The sequence below is a fragment of the Ranitomeya imitator genome, chromosome 1 (assembly GCF_032444005.1).
Source record: "Ranitomeya imitator isolate aRanImi1 chromosome 1, aRanImi1.pri, whole genome shotgun sequence".
Classification (NCBI taxonomy): Eukaryota; Metazoa; Chordata; class Amphibia; order Anura; family Dendrobatidae; genus Ranitomeya; species Ranitomeya imitator.
In genome coordinates this window covers 652,382,356-652,395,110 of record NC_091282.1, presented here as the reverse complement: position 1 = coordinate 652,395,110, position 12,755 = coordinate 652,382,356, and the positions used below count along the sequence as shown (strand labels likewise).

The window sequence follows — 12,755 nt, the reverse complement described above, 5'->3', positions numbered from 1 at the left end:
CATGTCAAATATTCCCTTATAGATATTTACTATTCATGCTACAGTGGTCCGATCTCTTAAGAAACAAAATCCAGTTAGCCGGTAATGCCTAATTCAAGTCTTGTCTGGTGCATGAGGAGAAGATCTCCTTTATTGATACATGTTAAAAATTCCAAATTACATCCATATCGGCATAGAACAATTAAAAAAAGACATGTTTCTTGTGCGACAAGAACCAAAAGAGTGTTGGTGTTTTTTTTAATGTTCTAAGCTTATATGGATGTAAGTTGCAAAATTGTACCATGTTCGATCTCTGCCACATGTAAGGATATTCAGAGATCAGCCGACAAATGATCAAATGCTAATTTGTCAGCTTATCACATCTGTTATCACTGGGTCATTAGGGAAGTGCAGCCAAAAATAATGAAATGAGGAACGTAGGAACGCCCAACCCAATTATTGCTATATAAAATTGGTCATTAACGAGCACCGATCAACTTTTGGGATCATTTCTGAGTACGGGCAGCTTATCTGTATTTCTACAAAGGCCCTTATCGGTATTTCATTGAATGGATTTACACATTATTACAAAGTTATACAAAGTTATATGGACCTGCCTGCAGGACCAGGCTACTATGTTGTGGGTATATAGTCGCATAATAAAAAATAAATGTTCTTTCACAAAACTAGCAAGTCTAGGAAGAGTAAAAATAATTGTCATGGTTTAAGAATGAAAACAGACGTTTTTGACAGATGAAATTGGCAGATGTCTGTGGAAACGACTTTCCAACGTGTTGCAAAATTATTTTAACAGATGGTCATTTGAGGCAAGTGTTAGTAGAGCATTTGAGCCAAAAGATAGAGCTGGCCATAGATATAATTGCCCATATGATCATTCATGTCAACAATCGTTCCTGATCACTGCCCGGAGCAATCGATTAGCAGGACTTTGATTGACTGGCCAATTGAGTATTTCCGGACGGGAGCCATACTTGCCGGTATTCTCAGATCCTCTGTTAATTTAGCTGACCAGTTACAACATTGTGTGTGTGTCACATCGCAAGATGATGCTGCGCCAGGCTGGTTAATAAAAAGAGGAGTTGGGGATGCCGGTAGTTTCGTTCATCTTGAATAACCAGTGACCAAACGACGATCATGTATTGCATGCTAACATAAAAAATGTAGTGGGCAGCACTTTGCCTGATATATCCATGCATCTTACTGACACATTTTGAGAGGGGAGAAATTGACTGGCTATACCGAGAATAGGTACTCATAAAGGTTTTCACCAATTTCAATGAATGTTTGATATTGTTGGATATTGAGACACTTGTCTGGAAAGAACCATAAAAATGTTTTGAAAAGTTTTCAGTAAATTTTATAATTTTTGACTACCTTAAATCAAATCTCAAAACAAAGCTTTGTCTAGCTTGAGCCTCCTAAAGTCATCTTCTTACCATGTACTCTTGGATGGTATTGTTTTGGGGTACTGGAGAACTAAGGAACGCTTCTAACCAATAGGAGATCTTAATATGCCACAATGAGAATTACCAACCATGGAGATATTGGTGGATCATGTCACCTTGGATAGTCAACTTGAGATGTACAAAAATTGTTCCATTCAGTTTTGGTTTTTTTGCTGCAATACTGGTTCAATTTTCCAATATCTTCTATAACTGTGTTGTCTAGCATAATAGGTTTGAATCCAACCTAACAAGTCAGGGACCTCTTATGTCCAATCAGACACTCTCATCTTGATCTTCCATATACATTTACAACTTTCGTCAATTTTTTTTTATTTTTTTCTATGGTCAAAATAGAAATTGGCCATGATGTTAAATCGTTTTGAGCTGTCAGATTCTAAATCTAGCCCCTAGATAACGAATAATGACATTATTATTGTCACCATTAAGCCCGTTATCTACTAAATTGAGACATCATCTTCGAAAGAAAAAAAAAAAGTCATACCCTGGCTGTTGTTTTCGTACCAGAGCAATTTCCTCATCTCTCGCTGCTCAGGAATTTTGATACGTACTGTAGATTCTATTGTGCCACTTTGACAAGCTCTTTAGAAAGAAGCCGGGCTAAGCTTGGTACAATTGTTGGATTCTACACTGAAAATCTACTGCTACATTCTTCTGCTGACATATTCGGAAAGCTTCTGCTCGCTATGAGTGGGTGGGCCGGAGGGGGCTTTAAATGAGATATATCAGTATAACGCTATCTTCTGTTCTATCCTTTATTTTAGTATTTTTCAGTTGACTTTTAATCACTCAAAACGATCTATAGTATCTGGCGTTTTAAGTATGCCTTTTCCATTGGTCTCTACTCCGGTTGAACTTACTAGTAACGTTTCGGAGAATTATCTACTTTACTTTCTTTGCATACTACAACATACATATTTATTTGCAAAGACTCTCTTTTATCCCTCTATGGACAGCTTCACACACAGCATTTTTTGCAGAAACAATTTTTTTTTTATGCAATTTTTTATAACCAAAGCCAGAAATGAATTCAAAAGGAATCTGGCTTTGGCTTCAAAAAAGTGCACTAAAAACTTTAAAATATCTCTAATCTCAACCCCTAGTTATAATTTCTAATCAATTAATTTGTATTACATTCTTAAATTTGTGAAACATTATAAAACAAAAAAAAAATGAAAATAAATAAAAAAAAATTGTAAAACAAAATAAATCTAAATCTAAAAAGTTTTAGAGAACTCATTTTTTTGCTCCTTGACAGCTCAAGATGAGTCATTTTAATCGGTCATGTAGAGTATATTCACGTTGACTGATCTTTCACCGTTCAGTCATTGTCTTTGTTTCGAAATTAAACATTGTTCATCTCCAGAAAATCAAGACTTTCAGCTAGTAGAGTTTATCTCCTCTGGTCACATTTGCTTTTTTTTATGACATGGTAAGATGAAAAGAATTCACCACGGGCTTTCAGGACCGACAAAAATTGATTGCAAAAAGTTTCAAAACTGTCAAACTATTTTTCATGTCAATCAACATACTTTCTCAACATGCCAGTGTCCTGTGAAGGGCTGACCTTTCTAACATTGTGCAAGGTGTTTAGAGTAAGGATCGGGTGACATGGCTCATTAACCCTTTGTGGACTGGAGGCAGTTTCTTTCTTTTTTTTTTCCCACCGAGGATCAGATTACAGAGATTGCTAACTCTATCTTTTAGAAAATTTAAGCCAATGCTCAAACTATTTACTTTTTTTTTTTATTGTATTTCCACTGGTTTAGAGTCTAAATTTTAATTTACTTCTACTTTTATGTTATTTTACTGGAAGTTGTAGCCCATCAGTTAATTAAAACAAAATCAGAAAATGTTACTTTTTCATTTCTTTCTTTTAATTATTACTTTTTTATTATTATTGTTTAGTTATTAGTTGTTGTTTCTGTTTTTACTGTGTTTTAGCTACTATTTTTGCTTTGGTTTGGTAAGACATTTTTGTTCCTGTATCAAAAAGACCAAACGTGACACAAGATAAGTCAATTACTTGAAATTTTAGTGGATGTTTGGAGATGCTACCAGATGCCTAATCCCAATTTTGTAAACAGATCACCAATGCGTAGTGTTGGATCACAGGAGAGAGTTCTCAATCGTAACTCACCCCTACTTTTGTCCTTGCCTTTGAATGGCTGTTATTTTGGGCAGATTTTAAGATACTGATACTTGGCAGGAGCAATGGGGGATCTTACAAAAAAGACAAATTTCCCAGGGAATTTTTCCTTACATCAATAACTTGCCTACTGGATATGATGTAGGTGGTTATTTTAGCAAGAGTCAAAAATAACAACAAAAAAAAACAGCTTAGATTATCTATGATTTCTTTTTTTTTCCAATTAAAGATATAATCATGAAATATTCACAGTTCGAAAAAAGTTTTAGTTGTTAAAAAAAAATACTAGCTAATTCCCCCTAGAAATCAGTCACAACTATTTGGAAATCGTTATGACATCATGCAGAATGGTAAAAACATGAAAAAGATTATAAAACAAAATTGATTAAAAAAAAGCATATATATAGGCAAATGAAATTTGCCTGTTACAACTTTAATATAAAAAAGGCAAAATCTTTACTCCTCTGAATATTTTAACTCTACATGACATCCATGTCAATTTGTTTAAAAGATTGCTGACCAAAATAAAAAATAATTCTAAAGAAATAAAAAAATTAAAATAATAAAAAAGTAATTGAAAAAGAAAAAAGGTGTCTTATAAGAACATAATACCAAAATAGTCATAAATCAGAACTCTGAATATTGTGGAATTTGTATTGTTCTTCCCACTGTTGCAATCATTTTTAAAGAGAATTTTAATAATAATAAAACCATAATTGGATTAGATTTGACTTTCCAAAAATTGATATTATTTTAGTGTCTCGTTACTACTGTATGACAGACGTTATTTGCAAAATGGGATGAATTGAGTTGTTTTTGTGACAAAATGTAGAAATGATTTTTGACTAAATTTCAAGGAAGGATAAGAGGAGATGTAAGATCCGGAGAGGAGCAGCAGCACGGAGAGAGGTTCCTAGATAACAATCAGGAGTCTCATGTACAATCACATGGGACACATGTTACATTAGTGTGTCCATGACTTATTCATAACGTGAGCACAATGCTGGAATACTTCACGTGGATGGAAACTCAGTAGCTGCAACAGCTGTCAGTGTGAACACGGATATATATATATATATATATATATATATATATATATATATTCAGGACTATTTGTAGAACAAGTGAGGAAATCTTGGCTGAAGATGTCGGGTCTAGGTACTATGAGAGCACAGATGCTCCACAATTACTGACTACCTAATATTACTTGTCTATCTATTTATTATCTATCTGTCATCTATTGATCCCATATCTATCTATCTATCTATATGAAAAAAATTGGAACAGCATCAGATACTACCTTACAAAGCATGCAAAGCTCTCCTCACCAGCAATCCAATGGTCACCAATGGTAGATTCAAAAAAAAGGAAAGCAGCACAGCTAAATTGAAAAAAGTGGACTTTAATGCCTGAACGGCGTGGCAACGTTTCGGATGTGATATCCTTTCTCAAGCATTTTTTCAATTTTGCTGTGCTGCTTTCCTTTTTTTGAATCTATCTATCTATCTACCTATCTATCTATCTATCTATCTATCTATCTATCTATCATCTATGAATTATCTATCTATTATCTATCTATATTTCTATTATCTATTATCTATCTATTTATCATCTATTATCTATTAATCATCTATTATCGATCTATTATCTATCATCTATCTCTCATATGTCTATCATCTATCTATTATCTATTTATCATCTATTATCTATCACCTATCTGTCATATATCTATTATCCATCTATCTATCTATCTATCATCTATCTATTTTCTATCTAGAATCTACCTATCTACTAGCTATTATCTATCTATCTACTATCTATAAATTATCTATCTATTTATCTATTATCTATCTATCTATCATCTATTTATCTATCTTCTATATATTATCTATCTATCATCTATTTATCTATCTATCTATCTATCTTCTATTATCTATCTATTATCTATTTATCTATTATCTATATATTATCCATCTATTATCTATCTATATATCTATCTATCTTTCAATGTATTAATCATCTATCTATCTATCTATCTATCTATCTATCTATCATCTATCTATCTTTTATCTATCAATCATCTATCTATCTATCTTTTATCTATCTATTTATTATCTATCAATGATCTATCTATATATCTATTATCTATCTATCTATCTATTATCTATCATCTATCTCTCATATATCTATTATCTATTATCTATCATAAATCTATCTATCTATCTATCATCTATTATCTATTAATCATCTATTATCGCTCTGTTATCTAGCATCTATCTCTCATATGTCTGTTATCTATCTATTATCTATACTCTATCTATCATCCATCTATTATCTATCATCTATCTATCTATCATATATCTATTATCCATCTATCTATTATCTATCTATCTATCTATCTATCATCTATCTATTTTCTATCTATTATCTACCTATCTACTAGCTATTATCTATCTACTATCTATAAATTATCTATCTATTATTTATCTATCATCTATTTATCTATCTTCTAAATATTATCTTTTTATTATCTATTTATGTATGATCTATATATTATCCATCTATTATCTATCTATCTATCTATCTATCTATCTCTATGTATCTATCATTTATTATCTCTCTATCTATTAGCTATCATCTATTATCTATCTATTATCTATCTATCTATATCTATCTATTATCTATCTCTGTTTCTATCTATTATATATCTATTCATTTATTATATACCTAGTATCTATATATCGATCTATTATCTATCTAGCTATTATCTATTTATCTATCATCTATCTATTATCTATATATTATCTATATATCTATCATATATTTATTTCCCTTGGTCCTCTCCATTCCTATTTTCTATCCACATATATTCATTTATCTATTAATTAAGCATGTACTCAAAAGCCAAATTACAAATAACCACAGCAACAAAGAGTACAAATATTCACAATACAGAATCCTATTACAACGTTACATCTATGATAAGATTTACTTAGGGACAATAGCAAGATAAATATCTTTGCTGAGATATAATGAAGGGAATAGATGGGCAGAGGGAGCTGAGATTTCCCATGGGGCAGGTACACGCTTTCTATGACATAACAATCACAATTTATTTCTCAAGGTTGTGGTGCAGCTACAGAGATGACACTAAACATCTGCAACACAAGACAGTGTGTAGTGTGCTACTGTTCTGTGTGCATGTAGCACAGAGTGTGCACAGTGTATGCATGTTGTGTAGTGTCTACTATGTGCACTGTATGTGTATATGTGTGTTCAGTGTGCTGATGTGTATATGTAGCATGTGTTTATGTTTGTATACATGTGTTTGTACAGTGTGTATATGTAGTGTGTGTACATATATGTGTCTCTGTGTGTAGTGTGCATGGTATCTGTTTAGTGTAAGTATGTTTGCATATGTGTGTATATGTAGTAAGTGTGTGTATATATAGATATATGTGTGTGTGTGTATATATGTGTGTGTGTAACCATGAATGTGTAAAGTCTATTTGTATGTTTAGTGTACGTATAAGTTTGTGTATGTGTGTATATTTTGTATGTGTGAATATTTAGATATATATGTCTGTGTGTACATGTAGTGTGTGTGTGTATGTATGTTTGTGTGTGTATATGTAGTGTGTATGTGTGTGTATATATAGATATATATATGTCTGTGTGTACATGCAGTGTGTGTGTATGTATGTGCGTGTATATGTAGTGTGTATGTGTGTGTATATATAGATATATGTCTGTGTGTACATCTAGTGTGTATGTATGTGTGTGTATATGTAGTGTGTATGTGTGTGTATATATATATAGATATACATATATGTCTGTATGTACATGTAGTGTGTGTATGTATGTATGTGTGTGTATATGTAGTGTGTATGTGTGTATATATATATATATATATATATGTCTGTGTACATGTAGTGTGTGTATGTATGTATGTGTGTGTATATGTAGTGTGTATGTGTGTATATATATATATATATATATATATGTCTGTGTACATGTAGTGTGTGTGTATGTATGTGTGTATATGTAGTGTGTATGTGTGTGTAGATATAGATCTATATGTCTGTGTACATGCACTGTGTGTGTATGTATGTATGTGTGTGTATATGTAGATATATATATGTCTGTGTGTACATGCAGTGTGTGTATGTATGTATGTGTGTGTATATGTAGTGTGTATGTGTGTGTATATATAGATACATATATATGTCTGTGTGTACATGTAGTGTGTGTGTGTATGTATGTATGTATGTGTGTGTATATGTAGTGTGTATGTGTGTGTATATATAGATATATATATGTCTGTGTGTACATGCAGTGTGTGAATGTATGTGTGTGTATATGTAGTGTGTATGCGTGTGTATATATAGATATATATATGTCTGTGTGTACATGTAGTGTGTGTATGTATGTATGTATGTGTGTGTATATGTAGTGTGTATGCGTGTGTATATATAGATATCTATATATGTCTGTGTGTACATGTAGTGTGTGTATGTATGTATGTGTGTGTATATGTAGTGTGTATGTGTGTGTATATGTAGTGTGCATGTGTGTGTATATATAGATATATATATGTCTGTGTGTACATGCAGTGTGTGTATGTATGTTTGTGTGTGTATATGTAGTGTGTATGTTTTTGTATATATATATATATATATATATATATATATATATATATATGTCTGTGTGTACATGTAGTGTGTGTATGTATGTATGTGTGTGTATATGTAGTGTGTATGCGTGTGTATATATATTTATATATATGTCTGTGTGTACATGTAGTGTGTGTGCATGTGTGTGTGTGTTCATTCTTATCTCTGTATACACATAACAATTCTGATAAACTGAACAGGAATGCTGCTAGACCAGATTATTCCACTTATGGAACTTTTTTTTTTTTTACATAAACTATCATTTTAAATCCTAACAGTTCACATTCACAACAGACTAGGTCTTATGACATAACTTAATAAAGTTTATTTTATTTTTAAGAATGTGTGGGACTAATGCTAATATTCACTTGCCCCTTCTCACGATTAACATTAAGTAACATAATTTATTTTTGTTAGCCATTAAAAGGCGTCATCATAACTAAGATTATCCCCATTCTTTATGCATCACTTAGGAACAGCTAGATTTGTAGCTTTCCTCAATTAGTGGAACCACAACACTGGGAATGAATCTGGACAGATGGGAAAGACATCTTAGCCAGAACATATTAATAGGATGTAGACATTTTTTTAATCGCAGTAACAACCTAATACATATATATATACATGCCTACATAGAAATTAGTGTGTATATATATATGTATATATTGATATATAACTACACACACATATATTCATACACCCATAAATAAATAAAAAATATTAAATATTTATTTGTACATGCCGTATATATTAAATAAATAAAAAATATATATTTTTATTATTATTTATTTAAGTCTTATAGTAACATTGCATTATATTTCCATTCTTTGCAGTCTCACCTTACATCCAATTTCAATATCCAAATTCTACAAGTTTGTTAAAATGTTCAGTTATTAAGTCTGTATTATTTACCAAAAACTAATATATTTTTTCTCTGTCATCTAATTTTCCAAGTGACTGTGAAGTCATTTATTTTTTACTTGTTAAGGAGGTCGGCGCACTCATTTATGCCGCTCTGATTGCCCTTTTTAATGCTATTAATTAATAGATACAGTAAATTGTCGTGAAAGTCGTAGATTTTTATCTTTTGCTATGTTTCAAATACTTTGACATTTGATTTATTTCTATTTTATGTATTTATTTTTACATTTTAAAAAAAAATTCTAGGGAATTGTATCTTTTTTTGTTTTTAGTTTTCTATGAACAACTAGTAAAGTACAAAAAAGACAATAAAAATTGAAAAAAAATTGGAGACAATTTAGGTTGTCTGGAAAAAGGAGAACATCAGAACCCACCACAGGGTTCTAAATCGTGACCAGTATGACCCTACCCAGACCATGCCAGGACTCACCTTCTCTCCTCATGCCAACTTTTAGGCACTTCTTTAGTCGGCAGTATTGGCACTGGTTCCTATGATGTTGGTCTATCGGACAGTCTCTGTTGCCCCTACAAGTGTAGGTGAGGTTCCTTCGGACTGATCTCTTAAAGAAGCTCTTGCACCCTTCGCAGGTGAACTGACCATAGTGCTTGCCACTTGATTTGTCCCCACACACCATACAGTCCACGTTGGGAACTCCTTTGTCCCCTGAATGGACGGGGTCCTGACCTGGGACCACTCCTTTAGGTGTGCTTGGCGTTTGAGGTGTGCCCCCAGGGTCTTGATTGCACAACCCAGGTGGATTGCTCACCTGAGAGGCTACCACCCCTGGGATGTCTTCCTGCCAAGGATTAACCACCATGGCCATAATACTGTATCAAAAGCTGAGATCCACAGCTCCACAATCAGCAGCAACAGCCCAAGCTAGGAGGGTGGCCAGGAAAAGTGGGCAAAGTTTACCCAGCGCAATAGCAAATGGAAGAGAAAATGGGTGCGGAGAGGCCGCCTCTCTGCTTTAGGAAAATATATATCTGTATATATCTCCTCTGATCCAGATTGCACGCTGCCCCACGCTGTGTCCAGAGTCCAGATATCCCTCCAAGAAAACAGGAAGACCAAGCGTGCCTTCAGATCCTCCTTCCAGGGAGGGAGAGAGATTAGTCATGCACTCACAGCACTAATGTCCATGTGTGTCTTCTACAACAAACCTTTATATGCGAGGGGAGAAAAGAAAAATTGGCTTTGCCTACAAGAACAAAAAAAAAAGAGAAAAATTAACATGACAAAAAAACAACAAAAACATTACACACAAAAAAGGAAAGGCAGACATTTTTTAAATAAAAAATGAAAGATATATTCTGCAGCGCGATGATAAAAAAATTCAAAAAATTTCGAACTGAACATTATAAAGGCATTTTTGAAATTTTTCACATTTGCAAATACAATAAAATAGCTTTTTTGTGCATGAAACAGTATTAGACGATAGATGAGAATATATAGGTGGCTACTTACGCACAATCTGCCTCCTGTGTGATCGATCGGGTTTAGTCACTTCTATAGAAATGCTGACTTTCTCCTATAGAGGACAATGCTACCGCAACTTGCACACCAAGGCGAGTGAATAGCTTGGAAGAAGTTTGAAAAGTGACACAGATTTCGCCTTTGGGTAAGAGACAGCCCCTTCCCTCCTCTAGAGCCTCCTGTGAGTGTGCATGTCCCTCTGCTGCAGTGAACTCTGACAGTAAGTCCCATTCACACTGTGTCCATGGAGATCTCCTAATCAGGACACACATGGGGCTGTGCTCTGACTTCACAGCGAGCTGGGACGAACCTGCGGTTATTGGCTCACAGATAGAGGGGGCTGGATGGCAATAGGGGGGCTTGACTACTGGCAGTGGCTGTGTCTTGCTGCCTTGTTTCCTCCGCTCACCTGCTAGGGGTCTTTCTCTGAAATGAACAGTTACATTTGGGAAAAATTGCAAAAATAACGGCAAAAAAATGTAAAAAATTGGATGGGAGAGCATGCCAGCAATGTGGAGAGAGAGCTTCATCTCCGAACAGAGAGATTCGGCGCAGCCTTAGGCCGGTTTCACACATCAGTGGCTCCGGTACGTGTGGTGACAGTTTCCTCACGTACCGGAGACACTGACGCACGTAGACACATTAAAATAAATGTGTCTCTGCACATGTCAGCATGTTTTCACGGACCGTGTGTCCGTTTGCAAAACACAGAGACATGTCAGTGTTCGTGGGAGCGCACGGATCACACGGACCCATTGGGTCAATGGGTCAGTGTAAACACGTACCGCAGACGGATGCTGTCCGTGTGCCATCCGTGAGCTGTCCGTGTGCGTTTTTCCTGTCATAGGGTTAAAATTGTAAAAATTGTTGCAATACACGGACACATGTACAGCACACGTACAGCATACGGACAGCACATGGACCCTAAAAACGTACTCACGGACATCACACGGATGGCCTATGTGAGCACACGGACACACGGACACGGATAACTCTGGTACCGTTTTCTCCGGTACCGGAATTATCTGGACATGTGAGACTGGCCTTAAGACAAAAGAAGACACAAATGCTTAGCAAATTTTCCTTGAAATTCTAAAAAAAATGTAATCAATAGCTAGCAAAATGCTAAAACACCATATACAACAGCAGAAGGTGAAAATACTGGAGAAATAACTGGAAATAAACGTAGAATATTAAAAAAAAGGAAAGAGAACAGAAAAAAAATCCTAAAACATCATAAAATACAAATAATAATTAGGTAGAAATAATAAAATAGAAATGTGAAAAAGAAAATAAATAGAAAACCATGGAGGAAACAATAGAAATCCTAAAACATACAGTAATAATAAACTAGAAAATTGAAATAATAGATAATGGTAAAACAGAAAAAAGAAGAAATAATAATATGCATAAAACAGAAAATAAAAATAAATAATAAAGAGTAAAATAGGACTAAAAAGACATAAAAGTGTAAAAGAAATAATGGAAAATAAATGAAAAATATAAATAAAATATGCTGTGTTATGGATTGAAAAGGCCTTGCTCAGCCCAGAAATGCTCAGAGAAGCCTAGAAAGGGTTAAAGAATAGGGATACAAGAGCCTCATATATGTTCAGTCCTGTATCTCTTACAAAGGCTTTTGCATCCAAGTAAATACTAGAACAAAATCATTGGAATGTTTCAAAGCCCCCCAGAAATATTCAGTGCCCCGTAGTAATGCCCTTTTCACCACTCCAGCTAAATATTTGGGGGTCACGTGTTTCTACTTTTTTAAAAATCTTTTCCTTATGGATTATGGAGCGCTAATATATTCTGGGGAGCTTGTACAGAGAATGTTTTTTTCTACAAATTACATTATAGTATTTTTTTTTATTTTGTCAGCAGCGAAGTACAGCTGCAATGTAACAATGTGTATACTGCCTGTGCTCCTTTCTGTTTTTCTATATGGCGGACGATACGCCACTGATGGAGCAAGTACAGTCACTTCCCTCCGTCCGCATAGCTCTGCTCTGGCATGATACAAACTCTGATAATCACAGCAACTGTAATCCGGGCATTACAGTTTCCATTGT

General features: G+C 34.0%; 1 protein-coding gene across 2 annotated transcripts in view; it reads right to left on the bottom strand.

The window, feature by feature from the left end:
- LOC138638954 (nuclear receptor subfamily 2 group F member 5-like) overlaps positions 1–11,324 on the bottom strand; it is a 38,441-nt gene extending 27,117 nt beyond the window's left edge. The window contains exons 1-2 of one of the 2 annotated variants that reach the window (XM_069728723.1): positions 10,675–11,324; positions 9,637–10,408 (exon numbers count right to left, since the gene is read on the bottom strand). In XM_069728723.1, the coding sequence (XP_069584824.1) occupies positions 9,637–10,030 (394 nt within the window). In that variant the 5' untranslated portion in view covers positions 10,031–10,408; positions 10,675–11,324. The remainder of the gene's footprint in view (positions 1–9,636; positions 10,409–10,674) is intronic. The other variant, XM_069728721.1, reaches the window with a different exon arrangement.
- Between the last annotated feature and the right edge of the window lie 1,431 nt (positions 11,325–12,755).